The 24,909-nt window shown below is 48.8% G+C and overlaps 2 protein-coding genes across 15 annotated transcripts in view; one reads left to right on the plus strand and one right to left on the minus strand.

Moving 5' to 3' along the window:
• Window positions 1-82: 82 nt before the first annotated feature.
• PFKFB2 (6-phosphofructo-2-kinase/fructose-2,6-biphosphatase 2) lies at window positions 83-24,795 on the minus strand. 12 transcript variants are annotated; one of them, XM_042925614.1, is made up of 16 exons: window positions 24,707-24,795; window positions 22,959-23,069; window positions 17,752-17,877; window positions 17,143-17,239; window positions 16,657-16,723; window positions 16,445-16,519; window positions 16,031-16,087; window positions 15,002-15,126; window positions 12,841-13,048; window positions 12,289-12,435; window positions 10,850-10,954; window positions 9,991-10,120; window positions 9,188-9,250; window positions 8,610-8,674; window positions 7,809-7,988; window positions 83-1,409 (listed from the first exon to the last, which is right to left on the minus strand). In XM_042925614.1, the coding sequence occupies exons 2-16, from the start codon at window positions 23,047-23,049 to the stop codon at window positions 1,344-1,346; spliced, it is 1,602 nt and encodes a 533-aa protein (XP_042781548.1). In that variant the 5' UTR covers window positions 23,050-23,069; window positions 24,707-24,795; the 3' UTR covers window positions 83-1,343. The 12 variants fall into 12 exon arrangements, with proteins under 12 accessions (XP_042781548.1, XP_042781547.1, XP_042781551.1 ...); XM_042925613.1 differs by having other exon boundaries at window positions 7,797-7,988; XM_042925617.1 differs by lacking the exons at window positions 22,959-23,069; window positions 24,707-24,795 and adding an exon at window positions 24,547-24,648 and having other exon boundaries at window positions 7,797-7,988.
• Window positions 24,266-24,909, plus strand: part of LOC122212006 (ubiquitin thioesterase OTU1) — a 35,107-nt gene continuing 34,463 nt past the window's right edge. Inside the window, exon 1 of one of the 3 annotated variants that reach the window (XM_042925608.1) lies at window positions 24,266-24,450. Coding sequence is in view for 1 of the 3 variants with exons in the window: in XM_042925603.1 (XP_042781537.1) it covers window positions 24,792-24,848 (57 nt within the window). In the remaining 2 variants the exon portion in view is untranslated. Of the gene's footprint in view, window positions 24,451-24,766; window positions 24,849-24,909 lie in introns of those variants that run through there. The other 2 variants (XM_042925607.1, XM_042925603.1) reach the window with 2 other exon arrangements.

Genomic DNA, 24,909 nt, shown 5'->3' on the forward strand with positions numbered 1-24,909 from the left:
TGCTACTTACCCTCTTGTCCAGCAAGTGGGTATTTGCATGAAAGAGAAAAATTATTTACAAAGCTAAAAACTTACTGTTCTTAAAAAAAAAAAAAAAGGGTGGGGGGTTGCATGTAAGATATTTATCCCTTGGAGCTTCCATAGTTCCATAGCCTCCTTTGGAGTGGTGACAGATTAAAATCACACTGACAAAGATATTTGTACATTTGACAACCACTGATCTAGTTAATGATTACCTGGCTTATCTTTACGGGAAACCAAATGATGGATACATCAAGGACGTGGTTCCCCTTTGTTCCCTGCCCCTCCCCTGCCGCATTTTACCTAAGAGACCTGATCAGTAGACCCCAATAGTGACAATTAGCTAAGAGGCAGGCATCAGAAGACTGCTCTTGAAGTCACAGCGGCAGCTTAGAGACCACATCACGGTGACAGACCCCACAGAAAGTCACGTCCCCCTACACTTGTTTTGAAGCCAGAACTCCCTGGTAGAGTTGATTCCCAAGGAACCTTCTTTACTTCTTCAGGTAATGCAAATGGTGCCCTACTTTTCTTTCTCGTCTTCATTCCCACCCACTGGAGAACGGTATTATCCCTCTGCAGCTATGAGAGGACCCAGCATCAGCTAGAAAATACAGGTAGAAAATGAAAAGGGAAGTTAGAAGATGGGTATGCATTCTGGGGAGGCCTTGCAGTCAGATCCTGCCCTTACGGGGCCTGGAACAAGAAAACCTTCTCTAAACGAAAAGGCAGCTGACGCTGCTTCTCCATCACCACAGTAGAGACGTTTCAGGGACTGAATTTCTCAGATACCCTGTCTATTCACCTGGTGAATGTGTCTCTTGTTTCCAACGTGACAAAGGGACTGCTCGCATAGGTATGTCGTACTCAAGCCCGTTCGCCCGGAACGGATGGAGAGACCAGCTCTTAGAGCACAGAAAAGGCTTGCGCAGCACAGCCCGCTCACTTGGAAACAATTAAATCCAAAGAGGTACGTGTGCATTTCAGGAAAGAACAGCCAGCCAGGGATACAATTGCAGGTAGGAAGTTAAATGCCCAAACGGAACAAGATTGACCAACTGAGGTCACACCCAGCAAGGAGATAATAAAAACTAATGGACTCAGGCTGTTAGATATTTTGAGGCACAGGGAAGTGAAGTTCTTCAGTGTAGCAGAAATTCCATTAGGCATGAGGGGAAGAAATGTGATGTTTTTCCAGGCCTCATTTTGGGGGATCTCAACGTCCGATCCCCGCTCAACTTCCTGATCAAGCCCCTGTGGAGCTGACATCCCAAGCTTTATAGTTGATCCTGGAGAAGTCTGGCCTCTCAAACTTCTCGTCATCAGGAATGCGACGTGAGGGACATCGTGGAAGACAAGTGCCTGTGCACAGCCAGCATGGACTCCGCCTAGGAGCCGGAGAAGAAAGAGAAAGCCATTACACCACCACAAAGGGACCAGTAAAAGTAACGCAGAATCCCCGCCCCCGCCCCCCCGCTTCCACCGCTCCCCCACAGGCCAGACCCCCACATCCGCACACACGCATGGACACTCTGGTGTGCTCACACATACCCGTTTTACCCTTGGGATTCAGCCAAACTCCACCGGTACAGTCATGGGCTTCTTTCCCTGAGAAACCAACCTTGTACCCATGCTGGACCAGGCAGTCCTTCCAGACCTAGACCATAAGCCATATGCCCAAGATACGAGCCACGTAAGCCCTGTGGTAAAAGGAGAGCACGTAGGCCCCTACCAGCCAAAAGACCATGCCGAGAAAATGGCACCACATTCAGGGCAACTTGGCTTGTGAAGAGGGTCTCTACAGTTGTTATCCCAGTCCGTCCCGCAACCGGTCGTAGCACAAATCAACTTCTTCCCATAAACTGGGATTTAATGTTTTTTTTTTCTGGAGAAATTCTTGCCCTGAGAGCAGTGTTGCTCAAGTGATAAATGTGCATCTGAATCACTTGCTAATCCCATGAGGATGAGGATTCTGATTCAGGAGGCCTGTGACGGGGCCGGAGGGTCTGCATGTCTAACGAGCTCCTGCTCCTTGCGAGGGTACCAAGGAATGAGGCAGGAGACAGTGACACAATCCCACCTATCTTTCCTGTCTCAGAAGATAAATGCCATTTTATCCCTTCGGCTGTAAGCGCTTTAGAAACAGGCAGGTCATATTCCAGAAGGAACAGCCCACTAAATTCTAAGAGATCTCCACATTTTTTCTTTACGACGAAGAGGTACACATTGCTAATGGGAGTCACAGTACGGTGTGGGCAAAGGTTAATTTTTTCTTAATTCTTGTAGAGGCGCCAAAAAGTACACACAACTCCTACTCAAGTTCACGTGCCTTCCATAACGTCCTACCCATGTTTCCCAGAAGGTGGTGGAAGAGAGCCATGACTCCATCAAGGACTCCAGTCACACTGCCAACTGGCTTTGGCTTGTCTGAGGCTCGATCACGGAGCAGCATGAGATCGTTTTGGAGGTGGGGGGAGTGGGTGGAGAACACAATCCGAAATACAAAACAAAAAACCCAGAAGCCTTCTGATAGGTTCAAGTTACACGCCAATTTTATTTACCCATTCTACACACACGCGCACACACAAAAAACATTTCAAATATAGTTATACACACCTTCTGTGGATCTGAGGGGCATATTTTGATATCAATGTCACCAGATTAAATCAGAACGCTGGTAAGGACTCACATTCCTTTTTCACCAGAGCTGTGCCTAGGAAATCCGCAGGATAACTAGTACGTGAGTTCCCAAGTCAGTCCATTCCCTTCACCCATTTCCAACCCCCTCCAAGGGGCACAGCTGGTGATCAGTCCTTTGCTTTTGCCACAGTAAAACTGCCACCAGATCAGAATGAGTTGATTTTGTTATTCCAACACGATTTTAAAAATGTGCACAAGCGATTCAGATACAAAAACACCAAGTTGGTGAATAATGGTCCTAGATCCCCAGTGAAAGGCTTGCTGGAAAGAATACTTCTGCCAACTCTTAAAATCAATTTTTAAGTGCAAAACTTCCCTTGCATTTTTATGTACTAGATTATGAGTGAGAGCCAAATGCATGGCCAACTACACACAGCGGCATGAGCCACTGCTACATCCCGTAACAGGGAAGCTGAGGACACAGAAGGTTCAGAAACAGGCAGTGAAAGGGAAGTCCTGCCTAGAAGTGGGAGAATGGATGGAATGAATTCGGGCAGAGGTAACAATTTCAGGCTTTGAGTAGGCATTTCCTTCGCTGAGTTTACAAAATACCACACACAAGTGATGTTTTCATCATTTGCTGCAAAACGGTGGGGATTTGGCCGCTACTCTAAAAGAAAGGTCTATTAAAAATCATAGCGTACAGAATGTCCCCCTTAAAAAAAAAAAAAACAGTGAGTGTTTCCTTCCTTTCTTTGTAGGACTCATGCAACAGACACAGAATGACAATGATGCGCATATACTATTAACTGCCACAATTAGAAAACAGACTGTCAGCATACAGACCCCAATAGAGTCCGTCAGTCATCAGCATACAGATCCTACTGGAGTGTGTCAGGCGGTCAGCATATGGATCTTACCAGAGTCTGTCAGTCAGCACCGGGACCCTACCATACATAGTCTCTCGGTCAGTCAGTCAACATACAGACTCGACCAGGGTCTGCCAGTCAGTGAGCATACTTATACTCCCACTGGATACAGTCTTCTGGACACTATGCATCTAAATTAAATTCCTGGACGTACTTCTGATGGCTGATGTCACCTCTGCGGGAAGTCAGAGATCAACCCTGATCTAGTTGCCAGTGCTGCAATCTGACTCGATTGTTAGATATTTTTCAAAATGAAAATATTTAGAACGTGACCCAGGGAAAATGCATACTAGAAAACCTGAGTAAATTTATCACATTTCTTGCAAACGACCACAACGTGGCCTCTGAACTCAGCAAAGACAACGGAATGTGCGTAAGACTCTGTAACCCGGATATAGTTCTCTCAGTTCTTGGACACTCTTCCCCATCCTTTGGCTACTCCAAGCACCAATGAGTTTCTCCAGAACTTAGATCTCCTACTCACAGAAAGATTATAAGACGGATTTATTTCCAAGGTTATGTCATGTTTCTTCAAAATGCCAGGGCCTCTGCAGATCAACTGTGGGTTGCAAAGAGGAACACCCAGAACCTCCCAGGAAACACTATTCATTCAGTCTAGGAATAGGAGTAAATTGTATTCCTAACTCTAACTTCGCGGAAGGACAGCAAACAAACCTGAGACAATAAGAGAGGGCGGACCCCCAGCACCATGCACGTTTTTGAAACATTTTCTTATTCTGCTTTGCAGCTGAATGTAAAACAATCCCCTTGTCAAAACAAACCCAGAGATAATACAGATAATAAGAGCTAAATTCTAATTTGAGGATTAAGAGACCAGAGAAGCTAGTTCTCTAAATCTGCTTTACATTCCTCGTTCAAGTCTGTCACAAAATTCATCGTTCGGCTTCCAAGCGAGAAAACAAAATATACAACGATTTTCCTTTCCTCATTTACTAGACTAAACAATTTAATAGATTAAATGCTAAAGCCTTCGCCTATTTCTCCCACAATGAAATGGAAAGTCTCAGCAAAGGGTACTCCGGAATCCATCCTTTCTTTGTAGAATCTGTGATCTAGGCACAATTACAGTCATATGTATATACTGCCAATACACGTTTTAGTAAGAAAGGAAGAGGAAGACAGAAAAGAAAGGAAGGAGAACTTCTCTGAAATGTGGAGTAAGAGCTCTACGCCTTCTGTATCCTCCTGGCTTCTTCCTGCTCTAACTCCTCTGGAGGGATCTTGCTTGCTCTAGAATCTACTGAAGGACGCTGAAACCCATGCTACTGTCAAATCCTAATTTCTTGGGTCCCACCTGAGCATAGTAAGCCCACCTCAGTCTCCTCTTCTGGGAGAAGCACACTAGGACAGGGGGAGAGTGGAGAAACGATGGGCGGGCTGAGGGCCAGCACGAACTCCCCAGTGACCTGTGTGTCCCATGGTGGGGTTTACAACAGGGTAACACAATGCTAGCTCGTTAGAGAATTCTCCTCTCACTAAAAGTACGTACAGCCCAAATCCAAAGTCTTTGGCTCAAGATGCTCCTGCTTGTCATTCATGAGCTCTGAATTGCTCTCACTGCACAGCAGGAAAAAAAGAAAAAAAAAAAAAAGAATAATCATTTAGGCTAAAATGCTGCCAGCCAAGTGAGATGAGGCCACCTTCTCAAAGTGCCACACATACCACCTAGGCCTCATTCTCACCTGGCGGGGTGGGGGTTCTCTCCTCCCAGCCCCTTTAGTCTCCTAGCCAGAGGACAAGAGGAACGTCAGGAGAAGTAATCTGAACTCCACAGCAATGTCTACATTTACAGACTCGATGTGTCGCTCTTTCACAAATGTTCATTTAGCATAAATTATACACCCTGTCTCTAATATAACCTTCTTCAGGGCAAGGACCTTTTCTTCTACTTCTGTGTACCCGACCCCTCCACCACCCTCACCACCAAGCCCCACAAAGACACTGTGTACATAGAATGTAACAGCGAAACAGGAATAGCAGGTTAGACGCAATTAGGAGCAGAATCTAGGCAAGCAGCCTTTGGAAAGGCCGTGATGGGTGTAAGAATAAAGGACTCATGGTCACAAGTGGGCTGCCTATGATGATAACCCTTATCGTTCGACAAGTTTTATCTCTGTGCCTTTACCCAGAGTGCTTAAAATTCCCAGCTATTACCCAAGTGCATTTATTCACACAGGGATCTGTTCAACACAAAGGGTTAAAGATGGGACTAGAACCTAGGGTGACCCTCTAGAACACAGCAGACTGCCTTCACAGGCGTCACCTCATTTAATATTGTGATCTGCTTGATCTGCTCACACATCTAACTCCAAAGAATCACCCCTTCCGAGCCGAGAGGAATTCAGAATTCTTAGGTTGACGTGCTGTCCAAGGAACTATTCCAGTATTTCTCCCCCACAACTTCATAAAAAGGAGTTCTAACATGGAGTAGGAATCAGAATTCGGGAAGTTGTTTCAATACGTGCATGTCCAGACCCCAATCCCAAAGACTCTGAGTTAGTATTAAGCCTGAAGTGGACCCAGGCACGTCTAGGTTTCAAAAGTTCTAAAGAGGATTCTAATGACTGCTCCTAGGTGAGAACCATGACAAAAGGTCATCTATCACCCAACGAAAACACCCTTGGCAAACAGGTAACTGGCTCTTGCTGGTTACCTCTAAAAGGCAAATCGGTAACTACAAGGTGTGGACCCATTCCATCGCTTTTAAAACAAAATCTCATGAGAGATCTGGACTTCCCTCTCAGAAAACTGCACATACGTTCCTGTTTTAGATACAGAATTGGAGGGGGGGAGGAGTATGCCGCCATGGGTCACCAAGAAGCTAAGAAGAACTCCTTGCTCTAAACATTTCCTGTTTAGCCCTACTGAGAAAATAAGGTGACGCAAGTGAACAGGCAATTCCGGACAATGAAAGGCTAGACCCCTCAGGGTCCCGAAGACTTCTGGATGGCAAGATGAGACAAAAGAATATGCCAGTGAGGGAGATTAAATTCATGACCAGGCTTCTCCATATTTAGAACAAAGAAAACAACAACTGCTCTTGCGTAATTTTTTTTAACGTAAAGAGGGGAGTGTGTTGAAAATTACGGGAAAATCAGAAAAAGCTCTAGTGGACTCTTCTCTGTTGTTTGAGCAATTCCATCAGAGGTGACTCTTTAACTCTGTCCTTCTCGACAGCCCCAGAGGTCACTGGCCTTGGCAGGAAAGCTGCTGTGGTTGGCAAATGGGGAGCCACTGGGGAGAAAAAGACACGACCGCCCTACAAGAGCCCAGTAAGAGCTAGAGACCGTCCTCTTCCGAACCTCACTCCGCAACTGCCAAGGGCCCTGTGCCTGGCTCCCGAAGTGAAAACTACCAACCCAGCTATTTCCCACGTGCTCAGAGCCAACTCCCCCAGGGCACCGCACACTTCAGACTGGTTCTCGTGAACCGAGGTGCGAGCTCTCGCTCTATGTCCACCTGTAGGCTCCAGAGCATCTGTGGATGTTCTGAGGCCTGGGCTGACCCTTTCACGACCTGGCTTGAGAGGAAAGGAGGGGCGGGGGGGGGGAACCACACTCCCCAGTCCCGATCCATTGAAGCCCCCTGTAGAGAGAGCATCAACAGAGCCTTGACTTCTGTCTCGCCCACCACCCCTTCCCACCTCGACAGACACGATGACAATGCCATGCATCACACCGGACAATCCAAAGGGAAGATGAGGGAGGGGAACAAAGCAGGCAAGTAAGGACTGTGAGTAGAGCACACCTTGAAGAGACAAAAGTGAAGGCAAAATGGGCTTCTGTGTCCCCCCTCTGCCCTGCCCCCCACTTTAGCAACACAAGGACATTAGTGAGTTTAGACACCGAGGACAAAAACCAAGTCTATGGGGCATACTTAACCTCAGAGCCAGCTATGCTAAGCACCCAGGGGAGTGTACCCCTTTTCCTCCTCCTCCAGACCACCCCAACCGAGGACATGTCCTGAAACGGCCGCTGGTCAACTTGCCCCTGGGCGGGGAGATGTTTCACACTGGAGAACAGCTAAGATTGGTCTGGAAACACATGAGCTCATGTTCTCTGTTGAGATCCACGGTGTGTTGTTGGGGGTGGGGGCTAGAAGTTAAATGACTCCTTGGTGATTAGTGACAAGGGCAGGAGGCCAAGCCGGGGCAGGGGTGGGGTGGGGGATATAGGGTTACACCACCGGAATGCTGACTTGGGTCTTCGGCTGGTCGGCCCCTTCTTGCGTGTCCAGGGCACGGAGAGGGCTGAGGGGCTTGAGGGGCCGGCTCCCAACACTGTAATTTCTTGGACGCCTTATTGTATTCGAACTGGACAGAGGCGTAAAGCTGTTCCTTCTCATCCTTACAGGGGTTTGGTTCTTGGGGAAGTTGTTCTGATTAGAAATGGAGGGACACCATACAAATGAAAGCCAAGCCAAAAGCTCACTCATCAAGGTTAAACAATGCTTGTAACCACAAGTTTCCTCCACTCCTGCTCCTCTGCAGACAGAGCCTCTCATAAGACATGGGCCATAGCCTTGTCCCCAGCCCCTGGAAACTAAAGGGTTGTAGCTAAAGGTCCTTGAGCATCACCGTCCATAGTGAAAGAGGGCCCGCAAAAGGAAGGGGCTTAAGATCACACAGATTATCAGGACAGACCAAGGAACAAATCTATTCCTCTTAACCCCACTGTATAGGGTCTCCTGGATCCTATATTCTAAAGGGAGCATTCTCTGGGGGAAAAATTTTGTATTTCACTTCAGCTAAACACTTTCCATATTTAACAGGACTTCCAGGAGCCACCTTTCAAGTGAAGACTCAGGAAAGAGGTACTAATTTTTAAAAATAATAATTCCAACATCTCTTCCTTTTGGAAGTAAAGAGACCACACAGGACACGAGTTCTGGACACGTTTTCCTTTTGTACATAAACAAAAGCCCAGGCTCGTGATATAAGAGGTGCAAAGACTCAAGGTGGCAGGGAAGCTGCACGTTCATCTATGAGAAAATACTTACAGTTGGCTTGTCGCGATGAGTGTTCACAGCCTCCACGTTGAGTTTAATTGTTTCCACTTTGCATCCTGAGAAAATGGAGGAAAGAGAACAGGCTTTCAGGGAAAAAAAAGCTCAAAGAAAAATTCTTAAGTTTCAGTATGGGAAGCATACCATAAAAGTACGTATATATGCCCGCATACAAACATACAAACATACATACATACTTTAAAAAAAAATTTTTTTTTTTAACGTTTATTTATTTTTGAGACAGAGAGAGACAGAGCATGAACGGGGGAGGGCCAGAGAAAGAGGGAGACACAGAATCGGAAGCAGGCTCCAGGCTCTGAGCCATCAACCCAGAGCCCAACGCGGGGCTCGAACTCACGGACCGCGAGATCGTGACCTGAGCTGAAGTCGGACGCTCAACCGACTGAGCCACCCAGGCGCCCCCATACATACTTTTAAAAATGGAAGGCATTGATGGGATTCCCCTGGTATACAGGGGTCATGAAGTTGAACTTCTGGACAAACTTCAGACAAAATTCAAATATCCTTTCTTCGGTCCCCACCTCCTGCCCAGCTCCTTAGCTCATAGTTACCGTAGGCCACGGGAGTAAGCTGGAAGATGGTATGGAGAGGACACCTCAGGTACGGTAGCTCATCTGAAAGCAGAAAGACCGGGTGCCAGAAGTCGCTTTATCATGGAGTAAGGTCAAGTTGGTGGGCGAATCTCAGCCCACGAGTTTTCTTTACCCTACCTAGAGTTGAATAATCCCCCTCCTGAATCCCAGACAATTAGCAGGACAGTCACCAAAGAAGCTGCCCAAGCTACGGAGAGGCTAAGAAAGGAAATCAGTCCATTTTGGATCCTTCCACGCAGGCAAAACAGGAGTAAGAGCAGGAGCCAGAGCCCCATGAAAGAGAACATGGGGGCCCAGCTGGGTGTGCCAGAGGCCGGCCTGCAAGCTTGCCAGCAGCTCAGGTAGATCACGAAGGAAAGGGTCAGAAAAGCCAGCAATTTCCTCAGGGCTCTACCCAGACGGAAACTGTCCTACGCCCAATCCAAAGAATGAAGACGGTTCTAAGACACCACGCTCCTCGTAACCGAATAACCAGCTGGGAATGTTTGACCACTGAACATCCTGATTCTGCCAGGAGTGTCAGCTTGACGCTGGCCCTTTAGCCAAGGAGGATCAAGGAACTCCAGCAGCGGCCACTCTCCGCTGAGGGCTTTTGTACCAGCGGAGTAAATTCAGCTGCTGGGAGCCCCACGCTGCTGCCTCAAGAATGCACTCCAATTTGAGTGGAAGAGGGGAGGTCCGGTTGCCCAGGATCCTGGTGCCACCTCAAGTCTAGCCCCCTCCCCATGACTGTGTCCCCTGGCCCTTCCCTCAAATGTCACCTGCACCCTTATCCAAGAAGTAGGCCAGGAGGCAGCGCATGACAGCCTGGTGGGAGATGACAAGGACGTTGCCCTGACGCTCCAGCTCCATGATGACAGGCTCCAGCCGCTGCACCAGGTCCTGGTACGACTGCGGAGGAAGTGGGGCACACGGGTAAGAGGCCAGCACAGGCCAGCAGCCAGGTTGGCGGCCGGGTCCGGAGTCAAGAGGCCACTTCTCCTTCCCCAGCTGGCTTTCCTCCTGGAGGTTCAGCGACTTCATGTCGCCTGCTAACTCCCCCCAGCCCTGGGATCTCTTGAGAATACTCAAGAGCAACATTCGGACCGAGAAAGCTACGGTCAAAAGGAGGAAATCTGAATTCAGCCTGTGTTTTTTCCCCTTCCCACAGAGGAACAGGCAGAACGTGAGGCAACGAGAGTCTCCTAGGGGCTCCCCGGGCCTCTGCCGTTGCCTCCCAACTCTCGACTACGAAGCACTCAAGCCAGGGAATGGCCTCAAACACGCCAGATGATAGAGGGATCATTCATGTCCCATATATTTACTTGGGGTCTAGGCCTGCTTGGGTGGGGTGGGACAGAGGGAGTGGTACGAAAGAAAGATGTAAAAGAGATGATGTTGATTCTGCAATTAGTCAACACAGAAGACATCCTGTCACCTTTTCCCCTGGAGATCTCAATGAGCCATTCGACTGTCTAAGCTGAATTAAACACAGCGTGACCCAAAGGCAGAAGGGAAAAACGACGCGATGCCGTGACCACCGTCTCTAGACCCTCCACATCACGTTCACTCCTTCCCCCAATTTAAAGCTAAACCCCCAACCGAGGGCTGGGCAGTTGCCCCACGTGAGGGGAGTCTCACCTCCCCGCCAGGGTATCGATACAGGTATTTCTCTTGGTCCCGAAGCGCAAACTCCTCTGGGTACTGCTTCTCAATCTCTGCGTAGGTCATCTCCTCGCACACACCCTGCAGGGAGCCACGCCGGCTGGAGGAGGCAGACCGGCCCACGCATCCCCCCACACACAAGGGGGACAACACCGAAGAACCCCAGCTCTCACTACGTGCCAGGCACTGTGGTGCTTGCCCGCGCTGCCGCTGACTGGCCCTGGCATGTGACACTGGCAGGGGAAGGCCGCCGCGGACAGGACGTGGCTGCTTAAGCTGTCGCTTGCTCCGGCTACTTCGGAGGAGTCAGAAGTCAAGAAAAGTCAGCAGGATAGAGGGAACAGGAAACAGGGAAAGAGGGGACACTGAAGGGACCAGAGAATTCTTACAGAAGGCATAAAAAGGTACAGAGAAAGAAATGAAAAAGAAAGGTCTACTTCTCGATGAAAAAGAATGAAATCTTGCCATCTGCAACAACATGGTTGGAACTAGAATATATTATGCTGACTGAAATAAGATATATGACTTCACTCATATGTGGAATTTAAGAAACACAACAGTTGAACCTTATAAGGGAAGGGAAGGAAAAATAAGGTAAAAACAGAGAGGAAGGCAAACCATAAGAGACTCTTAAATACAGAGAACAAACTGAGGGTTGCTGGAGGGGAGGTGGGTGGGGGGGGATGGGCTAAATGGGTGATGGGCATTAAGGAGGGCACTTGTTGGGATGAGCACTGGGTGTTATATGTAAGTGATAAATCACTAAATTCTATTCCTAAAATCATTTTTATATATGTTAACTAACTTGGATGTACATTCAAAAATATACAATAATAATGAAAGGGAGGGAGGGAGGGAGGGAGGGAAGAGGAGAGGAGGGGAAGGGAAGGGAAGGGGAGGGGAGGGGAGGGGAGGGGAGGGGAGGGGAGGGGAAGGGGAGGGGAGGGGAAGGGGAGGGGAGGGGAGGGGAGGGGAGGGGAGGGGAGGGGAGGGGAGGGAAGGGAAGGGAAGAAGGAGAGGCCTACTTCTGGGCTCAAGGACAGAAAAAGCCAAGAACAATTTGGAAAGGACTTTTCCAAAAGAGCTGACCAAATGATCTAACCAGAAATTAAGGTGTTGTTAGCCATTTCTTTTTCCCAGGAGAAAAATAGGCAAAGGAACAAAATGGAGCTTCCCTCTCCCCAGGTACCAGAGCGGCTAGGTCGCAAACTGGTTTGGGCCCATCACTGGCACAGGGGCTCAAGCATGAGGCAGGCAGTCCTGACTGGGGGTGCAATTGTTCTCACCTCCTCCCCACGTACTACTACCCGGTAGTTCTGGTTTTCTAGACAAAACTGCCCATCTCCTGACTTCTGAGGTCCTGCCTGAATAAGAGACTCTTACTGGCTTTGTAGCCATCAGAATTTCTTACTCACAGCATCAATCTCATTCAGAATCTTCCACTGCTCATATGTTACACCCAGGGACTCAGCAGTCTGGATAGTCCTCTTCAGCTGGCTTGTCCACACTTTGAGGTCTGCTATCTCCTGTTCCCCCAGAAACTTCCTTAGAGCCTGGGCAAACTGGGGTTTGAGATAAAATTTTAAAAGGAGACACACACGCACATACACGTGATTGCTAGCCTGGCCTGTAAAAGACAACACGTAGGATCATGGTCAAAATTCAAAACATGCTACACAGTTAGGATAAACCCACGGGGAAATGAACTTCAACTGGAGCATCCTGTACTGTGCTAGGGACACAAGTGGTGCCCAAGAGATAGCTGACGGTCCCATGAACAGCAGAAGTGGTTCTAAGTTATCCACATTACAACACAGAATCAGTGGATGAGAAAATGTCTTCAACATTTGCTTGGCTAAGCCCCAATGGGATTTAGGAAGAAGTAATGGGATAAGAGGCGTGACCTCTGCCATGCCCTTCCTCCAACCCTAAGCCTGGGAACTTCAGCCTGCCGCCGAACCACTCACCTGCTTTCCCCGTGCCGAGAGGCCGGAGTCGCCCCCAATCTTCCCCAAGAGGTTGAATTCACTCTCTCCGTGCCGGCAAAGGTAAATGGTGCGAGGCTGCACGTGGATATTCATGAGGTAGTAGACTATTTTGCTCTGGATGTAGTCCTGGACTCTGTTCACTAAAAATCGCTGGCCCACATTTATCACCTTGATGAAAGAAAGATCCCTGGGACAGAGCAGGAGAAAAGAGAATCCCTGCGAATGAAAATCTGAGGATAACAGTGGGAAGGGAAGGATTCCCATAGCCACTTTCGGGTTCAAGACAGCTCTTCCTCCTCTCCTATCAGAGCCAACTCACATTTAAGGAAACAAGCGGTAAGAGACGGGTTACACCTCAGATCCAGTCTACCACTTCTTCAGGGCCTATACTGTGCCATGCAGTGTAGACAGGTACGATACAAAGAATCCAGACTTTCCTTCAGGGGCTAGACTAGGTGATGTGACAATTTTGCTACCCTGAAGTTTGGTGAGAAGCACATTCCCCATCTGAGGGAGCGAGAACGGCTTCGCTGGCAGGGAGGGCAGGAGGCAGCAGAATCTTAGAAATCTCTCTACATTCCTGCATCGACCGAACCAAGCCTCTCTCAGAGGCACTTCCACAGCTGTTGCCCCATCAGAGAATTTGTCTCACCGTAAAAATGATCCATGCTCATTCCAAAAAATTTTCCAGAAAAATGTGTAACGATGTAAATAAACATCACCCAAACCCTACCTACCAACACACACACACACACACACACACACACACACACACACACACACACACACTTTTAGAATGTTATTCTATATAGGACCTCTATGAAGAATATACTATTACACCCTATCTAGAACAGTGCTTTTCAACCTTTAAATTAAGGAACACATCCAAATACTAACGTTCTGGGCAATCTACTTGAAGGAACTTTGAGACTCCAAACATTAAGCAGACCATTAACACAACCGAATGATGGGCTATGCACACTTATGTCACCACTTGCTTGGCTGCAGGGCTGTGTTCTTGAACACAGCTGTTAACTGCCTCGACTACATACTTTGCCAAAGGCCACATTCTCCCAGGTTTCTGTGTACACATCTTTCTCCAAAACGGACCTGACATTTTACTAGAGCTCTCGTACCTCGTGCATATCAAGTTATCCCATACTACACACTACATTGCTAACAGACACTGGCACAGTAATAATGGCTGGCCCTGACCAGACATTTCTGGTGAGCCAGGAGTGGCAAGGACTTTACGTGCTATATATCCACACACAGACACGTGTGTCTGTGTGTGTATACATATACATATACATACAGGTATATATACACATATGCATATTCATACACCTACACACATGTTTTATATATAACATATGTTTGAGTTTATTATAAATTTTTGTTTGTATCTACTCGTATTATGTGTATTTATATGTAAAACAACAGTATATATACATTACCCATATTTGTACATGTCTGCATGTCATATTTTATATGAACATATATTTCTACATAATGTTAGGGCGATACATATAACATATATATGTGTATATATATATATACACATATATATGTAGATGCTTCTTACACATTACACAATATATATACACGCAATAAACTTTAAAAATTTTTCAAAAACCGATGACACATCTCTCTGAGGGGTTTCCTACAACACCCTAGATGAGAACCATGGATCCAGAGCAGTGGTCCTCAACCTGGGGTGACTGTGCTCCCCAGGGACATCTGCAGTGTCTGAGAACACTTTAGGTTGAGGCAGATTGGGAGTATTACTGATGTCTAGTGAGGGGAGGCCAGGGATGCTGCTAAACATCCCACCGTGCACGAGACAGCCCCCTACTGCTCTGATAAAAAATTAGCCAGCTCAGAACGTCAACAACGCTGAGACTGAGAAATCCTGTTTTAGAGAAGAGAGAAGAAGAATGGTGGTAAAAGACACCTCACTATTCAAGTGTAAGGCGTGACCTACATCGAAGCCACAATTCCACACCTTGTTTCTCTGGAAGGATGTAAACATTACAGGTCTGGATTGTCAGACAGAAGGTTTGAGGACAGGGGGAGAAAGGCTCTTTTCTCAAATGAGACCCCAGCCTCAGGCCCTTCAAACCATGGCCTTAAACCTTACTTGTCATAGCTGTCTGGGTCAAGGGGCCGATAGGTGACTTTGTAGCACTCGATCCTCTTTAGGAAGTCCTCCATCACATTCTCCCTGTTCCTTTCAGGGTAGTCAGGGCTCGACACCTTTACCTCCTGGAATCACAGGAAGAATAGGGCCTGGTCAGAGGTCTGCCCTTAACAGCCCTCCCATAAACAGCCAGCGCTAAATAAAGAGAAGGAAGTCCACAGAAGGGCCCTTTCACTAGAGTGTTGGCAATCCCCACTCGTTGAGCGCCCCCTCCCTGTCCTGTGACCCTGGCAACCAAGAAAGGAAAGACAACTGGGGAATCATGTGCCTGCCCTTGGCTGAAGGACTGAGGCAGTCACGCAGCTGAAAATGCTCCTGGGCCCCAATCCCTCTATGCGCCCTGCCAGGAAAACAGAATGGGCTTCCATTTCTCTACACAACCACTCAGAATAGGGTGTTTGATCTGATGCAGACCTGACTTGGACCAGATGCTTCTTCTGAGATGGTCCCAAGTTCCCACATTGCTAGGAGGGCACTGCCATGACACCATGTCTACACGGCACAGCACAGCCCATCAAATGAGCACTGGTTTACACTGTGACAGTACAGAGCATGAGGCATTCGGTGCACGGAGCGCTGACCTGAATGGCAGACAGTTAGTGGGCAGGTGAACTTCCTATACGGCGGCCCTGACAGACAGTGAAGGGGCGGATCCACTCTAAGGATATACCGAGGTCCCGGCACCCAGCTAATACCCAGAACGCGGGGCCAAAACTCCTACCGTCTAAGTCTTGGCTTCCATTCAACAACTAGTTCTTACTTTATTCCTCAAAGCCTCAGCTTCGCCTCCCAAGGGAAGGGTGTGGAAGTATAAAATGGTGCTCCGGCAGATTAAAACGATCAGCTTGTATTGTTAAACGTGTCTATTTCTTTCACTACCCGGTTGACTCTCACCGCTCAGCCACCAACACACACATAACACGTGGCAGAGAGGATAGAGAGGTGGCGGTATGCAGGGGAGTCACCCACCAGGATGTTGGCAGCAATGACATCAGGATCATCACAGACAGATTCCACAAAGAATACCTGGCCAGGGAGAGAAGGCAGTGATAAATGAGTCCAAAATGGCCGGGCTGTTAATTAACAGCATGTGCTCACACCTGCCCCACCCCAGTCACCACATCCTCCAGGATTTTCTTTCATGAGAGCAGCCTCCACGGCCTCTTCGTTTAAAAATAGCTCTTACCACATCCCCGGGGCCTCAGACATACAGGCTACGGGGCTGAGAAAGGACCTGAAAGAAAACACTCAAGGACTGGGGGTATTCCCCAAGAAAAGAAAAGGGAGAGCCAACCCGGTCCTCAGACACCAGAGCCAAAGAGATTCACGTGTCCCTCCTGGCTCCCTACCTCCACTCATCCCAGCATGAAGCCAGGTTCCTACCTTGAAGGAATTCTCCTTGGCAAAGTTCAGAATCATGTCCCGTCTCTCCCTAGTGGTATTGGTGGCATCGAACACCTGAGAAGAGAGGCCCCAAAGTAGATGAGTGGGAAGAGAGACTGGGAATCCCACCGAGGCAGACCCAACGTGAGGCCGTGCAGTCACCCTGCTGGAAGGGTGGAGACCAGGATGGGGAAGGGGCAGGGAAGGCTCACCGCGATCTGCCCGCTCTCCTCCGTAAGATATGCCTTCACATCTTGCAGTGCCACCAGAGCGCACTGTCTGCCGTGAGAACAGAGGACATCAGCGAGAGCAGCACCAGACCAAGGTCAGAGACGTGAACGACTTGGTTGCTATAGGAGTCACATCCCCTCCCGCCCGGCTTTCCCAATGGTCAAACATTTTCCCTAGCTAGACTTTTCAACTTCCCCCCTGAAGTTTTTACACCCCCCCCCCCCACACCTTTCTCCCTCCTCTGCCCCATGCGTACCAAGCGTCCCTCTGCAGGTTTACCCCACAAACACACATGCATCTCCCTGAGCCTGTTCTACCTCCCAAACCCGCTATGACCCGTCCACCAAACAACTTCCAGTTAAAAGCCCCACAGGATGTTTACTGAAATGAAAACCGAGCCCTGTCACATCTAGTCTTGTGATGGCAGAGAAAGAGCTGGCTGGGAGGTCAGGCCTAAGAGGACTCACTTGCGGATCTTCATGGCCTCCTCGTTGTCATGCCGGAAGAAGTCATATGACTTATAGGACTTGACTGCTTCACGCCGATATACCCCAAGATTAAACACTGCAGATGACACCAACAGCCTTCAGCAGTGAAACAACACAATGGTCCCACCAAAGGGGACTTCTTGGTCTACTGTCAGAATGGCCAAGGAAATGAAAAAAGCACCATGGTATGTTGGGAACAACACCAGATTGAGAGTCAAGTTAGATTCAAGTTCAGACTTACTAGACCTTGAACAAGTCTTAAACTGCCTGAGTCTCAATTTCCTCAGTCACTTTGGCTATTTCACAGGGGTACTGCTAGGATGAGGCAGGATGATATACATGGAAGGGCTCTGAAAATGCAAAGCCCTATATTACCAAAGGCATTCCCTTAAAACTAGGCCCATCCACCCAGGCCAAAAGGAAACAAGTCTGTAAACAGGGAATAAATCCAGTAAATCAGGAAGCAACCACTATTTCTGCCAGGAGCACCCTGTAACCTTGATGCCAAGGAGAATAAATCGCCCAGAGGCCCGGGAGGCCCAAGAACTAATCATTTCCCTTCCCAAGGGATACATGACCTGCACCTACCTTTGGTGGGCACTCCAATCCAGTTGAGGTAGCGTGTGAGTTTCTTGGACACGTAGGTTTTGCCCCGGGCTGGCAGGCCAATCATAACAATGAGCGTTGGGGAGTTGGTCATGTAAGAGGCCCATGCTAGAGGGGGGGAAAGAGCAGAACTGAATGGCTAGGGGCTGAGTAAGGTTCACGCACTGGGCTAGGTACTTCATAGCCATAACCTGATTTAATCTTTATAAGCCTCAGTAAACCCAAGGGAAAACTGGGAAGGCAAACTGAGGAGATAGCAGTCCAACCTCCTAAAAGAGAATTAAAAGGTCATGTAGATTTCCAAGAAGTACCCAAACCAAGATATGTCTTCCCCACATATGCAACGTCTCCACAGAGGTACCTAAGGTGGGAAGAGAGGGCAAAGTGGCAAGGATTAGGAAGATAAGAACCATGGCACCTTCCTTCACGTAACCATGTCGGGTAACCCAAGGTTGATCCGGCTGTGGAGACACGCCTTGTGTCTGGAGAGTCTCCAGTGCAGAGCTGGGCTGGCTCCTAGAACAGACCCAACAGAGCTGGAGCTTCCTGAGCAGCTTGCTCGCGGGGCCTGGCTGCGCCCGCACCCCGGCCAGCCGGCCCATCCTGCCACAGAGGAGCGGCAGGAGATGGGCCTCCACTGCTGCCAGCCACTCTCCTGGGCCAGGACCCAAACTGAGGTCATGTAGGATTGGGCTCTACAGGCTCTTGTGAGGGGAGGCCCTGCCCAGGGCTGGGAAAGGGAAAGAACTGCCTCCCCTCTGCACTTCCCAGCACTGTTTTCCAGAAGGTGCCCTGCAGGTCGCTGCTGCTTCTCTGTTCTGAGACAAGGTGACCCTATAAGGCTAAGAAACAATTCAGTGAAACTGGGCTACTTGCACAGGAAAGTCATTTTCAACAGATCTCAGGGGAGAAGTGGGCAGAAGGGCCTGGGTAGAGGAAGACCACAGAAGGAAGAGCGTTTCCTTAGGGTGTTTGGCAAGAAGTACCCAGAAATCAAAGAGTGGCTCAAGGGGTCAGGGAGGAGTAGATGCCCAGATGAGGGGTTAGGGGACTTGGCCTTTAGTCCTTTACCCGTGTGCACAGGGAAAATGCCTGGGCCTGAGCAGGGGCTCCTCCAAGGTAGGTAATGAGCAACACAAATGATTTTCATCTCTGTACAAATAGGGAGCACAAAGCCAGGCAAAAACACCACCCTGCAGACTTAGCTGATGTGAATCCCCGATCTCTGATCCCCTAACAGGTCTGCCCGGAAGCTGCTGCCTCGGGTTTCAGTAGTAAAATTCTCCCGAGTCTTCACTTTCTCCAGCTCAGCGCGATGCTCTTCTCAATCCCCCGTGATTTGCCTCATTACCTGCACTTCTGGGCCTGCTTTGTCCACAACTTCCAGCCCATTAGGCGCTTCCCCCTAAGGTCCTCTCACCCTCCCTAAAGCTGAACATGAACTGATACTTGGGAGCTGCTCTGAAGCTAAACAGGGGGCCAGCTGCTGAATGTTTACCTAACCAGTCAGAGAATGCTAAGAGCAAAAGAAAACAGGGGTCTCTAAAGACTCCCCTAGGCACCACACCTCCCACCACTGGGCTTCTCATTTTCCAGGACTTCTTAGTTTCTGAAACGAAGCCACACTTCCTATCTCAGATTGCCACATTGACAAAATTAGGAACCTTCTGTCCGGCTGGTTACAAAACAAAACCACTACCACCTTAATTTGAAGAGTAGATAGTTCAAGCTGATTAATTTCAGGGACAGTGAAACATACCCCTGGACATATAATGGAAAGCTGTTTCAATGCTGAAAATTCTCTCCTACCTTCTTTACATAAGGTTTAATTTGCTTTCTTAATCTTTTTTTAATTGTTTTTTAATGTTTACTTATTTATTTTGAAAGAGAGAGAGAGAGCAGGGGAAGGGCAGAGAGAGAGGGAGACAGAATCCCAAGCAGGCTCCGCACCATCAGCATGGAGCCCAATGCGGGACTCAAACCCGTGAACTGTGAGATCATGATCTGAGCCAAAATCAAGAGTTAGATGCTTAGCCGACTGAGTCACCCACGTGCCCCTCCCTTTCTCAATCTTAAATTTATTCTCCCTCATGAACATAATTAGAGGAATGGAGGGGTTGATAACCTCCCTCCTATAAACAGAAACAGTCAGACCCAGGGAAGTGAACAGCTCGGCCCACAGTTCTACAGAAGGTCAAGTCAGGGCTCTGACCGGACTCCTGGTTTCATGACAGCCCCATCAGTTCCAGCCACCAGCTCTTGTCAGCACCTGGCGACGGCAATCATGTGATAAGTATGACTACACTCTCTAATCTAATCCTAAGAGGTGGTCTAGAAGGTCAGTGGAGAGAGCATTGGTGGTTCGAAGGTAGAAGGTCAGTGGTTCCCAGCCTTTTCATGAACAAGGTCTTCCACGGTATGTTCTAAATATACCCAATATTTTTGGAATATACAGCCTATTAAAATGTATTTCATTAGTAGTATCTTTTTTCATGTATGAAAAGTCATAAAACTGCCAATTACCTCCTGCTATTTGACTGATAGGCATGAAATAGCCAAGTTCTGCAGCTATAGTTGATAATGCCCAATTTCCACTCATGTGCTTTGAAGTATTAAAAATAGCTAACAACGTAGAAGTTTTTAGGAGAATAAACCAGTAATGCTGACAAACATTTCAGATGTGTCTATCTTTCCTCCTATGATTTCTGTGCAAACAGGCAAAGGCGTACACGCGAGCATGCTCCCTGCAGCATTGTCTATGATGATGGAAAACTGGAAACAGCACAAATGGGCATCAGGGGGAGGCTGGCATATGCAGATAATGCAGTTAAGTATTACTACACAGAAAGAGGTAAATTTGCATTTATGAACACACGCAAAAAAACGCTCCATGATACATGGAGGTACACATGGGAATTGGTCTGTTCCAGACCCACTCAAAATATCAAAGAATGAAAGAAACAAAGAAAAGCATGTACGCCCACACTCACCCCTATCCCCAACAGGCCTAATTCCTGAGGTGCCTTTAAGATGCCCTGAAGCCAGTCATCTGAGCACCTTAAAGGCACCTCGGCCAGCAACCTCCCTGTCACCCCCATCTCTGGAGCCGCTGAAGTTCCAGTAATGCTCCTTTGGAGGCTGTGGCTCCCTAAAGTCATTCTCCGGTCCTCCAGCTCAGGCACTTCCCGGAGCGAAGCCAGCCAACACAGGTGTAACTGGCAGCAAGGGGATAACGGCTGACCTATTAATAAAGCAACTGCTGGGTGTGAGCACTAAGCAGCCAGGGGAGCCCTGCTCCAAGACACAGGCAAGCAACAGAAAAAAAGGAAATCAGCTAACACGTATTTTCATGTGCGTTTCTCCTTTGTGGCTGCAGCTGTCCCCCGGTTCAACCCACGAGGGGAGAAGTAAAAGGGGGTAAATGAAAGATGGCGGTGTCAGGACAGCCCAGACGCTTCCAGTGGGGGAGAAGAAGGTGGAGCTTGGAAAGGAGAAATCAGAGCCCAGAGCAGGAATCAGAGACTAGAGGATAGGAAAAAGACCTGGGAATACTGCCTCCTTAACTATCGAGAGCCCTCAAGGCAGAAAAACTGGAGAAGAGCGGGAAAGGCAGGTAGCAGGTTTCTGTGGAGAATAAAGCGGAGCTGGAAGGCTGATGCTGGGCACTGTGCAGCCCGCGTCCCCACCAGCTCAAGTGTCCTAGTAACATGTGTGCACCTCTCTTTAAGATGTGCATCCCATACCCCCAAAGCCGGGTTACAGTACAGCAAGAGGAGAAAGCATTCTTTACTGAGAATCTAATCCTTCACAGGGCTCTTTCAAATAGCTCCCAGCACAGCATTTTCAATTTATATGCAATGAAAATAGAGTCACCAGTGAAAACTAACACACTTCAGCTACAGAAACACTCTTGTAAGTACTTTCTTATATTGACTCATTTAAGGCTCACATCGTTCTATGGGGAGATATTATTTGTATTCCCATTTTATAAATAAGCAAACTAAGGCCCGGAGAGGATAAGCAACATGTTCAAGGGCACACAGCTAAGAAGTAGTAAAACGGGATTCAAACCCAAGCAGTCCGACTCGAAGGGATGCACTCAAACATCATGCTATACTAGTTATCTCCTATTTGCCCTCGGTACCCGGCTTCCTGCTCTGGCAGAGAACGGAGACCCTAATCATAGAGGTGTGCCAACCCCAGTGTCACATCCAAACAGGCTGCCTCTGTTGCAGCGCAAACCCCAGCAAGCTTCGTCAGCGCTAGATGAAAAGAGATCATCGTCCTTAATCATGAGACTGACAAGGACATGACATCAAGGCCGAGACCTGAGGGAAAGCTTTGACCATGAGAGATGGATTCCAGGTCTCGTGCTGGTTGGCTGTCGTTCCCACCTGCTGACACGCATAACCACTGAAGTGAGAACTGACTGACAGGGTTCCAAAGGAAAGGGGCATCTGGAAGCAGGGGCGAGGGTTAGCATTCCTTGAGGACCTTTTGGACCATACAGTCTACAATGATGGTCAGGAATGCAGGTGCATGGGGAGAAGAAATGATGCTTCATTTCTCTACAAACCCACCTGATGTCTCTGTCTAAACAACTGGCAGGGAAACACTCCGGTGATATCTGTCCCCAGAGGAGTGAACTTGCGGGAAAAGTAGTTTGCAACGTGCAAAGGCTAACCCTGTGGGAAGCAGGGTGCCCGCGTCAGAGTGAGAAGTCAGATGCCAGGGTTGACTCCCCTAAGGCCAGTCAAAATGAACGACTGCTGGCTCTCACCTGCCATGTCCACAGTGAGCAGCATCCTCACAAAACTTGGCCCCCCAAATAAAGGGAAACTGTTAACAGTATCAGCCCTAAGTAATCCCCGCACCTGCCATTCTGCCTTGCACACCGTGTAACTTTCAACATCAGTCAAGTGTGCACATCCCCCCACCCCCACCCCACGAGGCAGTTAAAGAAAGCAGTAAGAAAATGTAGAGAAATACCAGCAGTCTAGCTCCAGTGACAGACATTTCACTGGGTCTCCTTGTTTCGGACAAGAAATTCCCCTTGTAGATTTGGTTCTAAATTCCCCTGTCAAAGAATTATCGCTTACTCCCACCAAGCATTAAAGTCAAGGATTACAATTCTATTCCCAAGACAAAATCCTGGGAGGGAGCAGCCCCTCCTCCTTCCCCGAACTCACAACATTTCTTCTCTGACATTCGGAGACTGGAGGTTTTGGTTTCACAGCTGTTGTTGTTCTGTTCTGAGGAAGATGCAAAATTCCCAGACATGGCAGCTCTTCAGGAGATGTCTGGAAGGGACAAAAGGAATGGAAGGAAGGAAGGAAGGAGACATCCCTCAAAACACTCAGGGAAGAGGACAGGTGCAGTATCAGTGAAAGAACACGGGGCCAAGAGTCAACCCCAGAACTTGTTGCTCTCAGTTAACAAGTTGGGAGGACCTTTGGAGAAGGTCCTCCCTAGCCCTGTTTCCTCATCTGTAAACTCAGTTGCACTAGAACCTTCCATGTTAAATGCTACTTAGGGGTTTACATTCACATAAATTCAATCCTTCTAATAATCCCTCAGTAAGGCATATTTTGCTACCATTGTTACTTTCCCCCATTTTACAGGTTGAAAAACTGAGTTTAATCAGTCAGTGGCTCATCCAAGTTCCTTCCTGACCTCAGATTCTAGTTTAAGAATCTGGGGAGTAGGGGTGCCTCAGTGGCTCAGTTGGTTAAGCGACTGACTTGGGCTCAGGTCAGGATCACACAGTTGATGAGTTCAAGCCCTGCCTCTGGCTCTGTGCTGACAGCTCAGAGCCTAGAGCCTGGAGCCTGCTTCGGATTCTGTGTCTCCCCCTCTCTCTGCCCCTCCCCCAATTGTGCTGCTGTCTCTCTCTGCCTCTCAAAAATAAAATAAATGTAAAAAAAAAAAAAAAAAAAAAAAAGATGCTGATGGTGGGACGCCTGGGTGGTTCAGTTGGTCGGGGGTCCGACTTCGGCTGGGGTCATGATCTCACAGTCTGTGAGTTCGAGCCCCGCGTCGGTCTCTGTGCTGACAGCTCAGAGCCTGGAGCCTGTTTCAGATTCTGGGTCTCCCTCTCTCTTTGCCCGTCACCCCCCCCCCCTTTCAAAAATAAATAAACATGGGGGAAAAAAGAATCTGGGGGGAGTAGTGGCAGAAGTCGGGGGTGAGGTGGGTTGCAAATAGATGCAGTTCATTATCATAAAGTCACTGCAGCCCAACGGCAAGATTGGACTGAAAAAAACGGGAGGAACGGGGAAATCTCAAACATGTTCCCTTAAGGAAAACTGTAACTGGACCCAGGGACAACCCTAGTACGTCACCATTTCTCCTCTGGTGTTCCCATTCGCAAGCCCTTGCTCCACACCCTCTTCCCATCCCTCCCTCGGAACGCAGTCTATATAAGGAACACGGGGCGCAAAGAGGTGATAAATGACTTCCCCAAGGTCACCTGCTGATTAAGACTCGAACTGGGGTGGAATAGCCTCGTGCTCACGCCCCACACCCAGACAAGGGGCTCGTGAGGACCGAAAGTCCTGTTGCTTCCAGAACCTTGTCACTGCCCTTCCACCAACCACACAAACGCTCCAACCCCAACACCAGCCGCGGCTCCCGGTCCCCGAAAGTCCGCACTCTCAGCAGTGCCAGCACTTCCCCGAAACGGTAAGGCATCACCGTCCCGCACCTCATTCGGCTGCACGTAGCCCCCCTCCTCCCTCCCGCCCAGGCCCTCCCGGGCACAGTACAGCTGTCGCTCACCCTGTGATCCCTCCTAAGCTCCCTCCCGGCAATGGCCCCGGCACTTTCCCCGTTACGCTGCGGACGGGAGCCGGGAGACTGTGGCCCGGGTCCCGTCACCTCCGTAGCCGGCAAATCACGTGCCCGGGTCTGGCCCCTCCACCCAGGCGTCGGTCCTCACCTGGAGAGGATCGACCAATCCGGCGCCCGCAGGCTCCAGGGGGCGGGTTCAAATCCGAATCGCTGACGCCGGCTCTGGAAGGTGGATGAAAACTGTAAAGCCAAAAAGATCGCTAGCTCCCAAGTTTCCTCGCCCTGCGGAGGTTGGTTGCATCGTTGCTAGGCAACTAATAGGGCTGGGGGCGGGGCTAATAAAAAAAGCAT

The sequence above is a fragment of the Panthera leo genome, chromosome F3 (genome assembly GCF_018350215.1).
Source record: "Panthera leo isolate Ple1 chromosome F3, P.leo_Ple1_pat1.1, whole genome shotgun sequence".
In the NCBI taxonomy this organism is placed as follows: Eukaryota; Metazoa; Chordata; class Mammalia; order Carnivora; family Felidae; genus Panthera; species Panthera leo.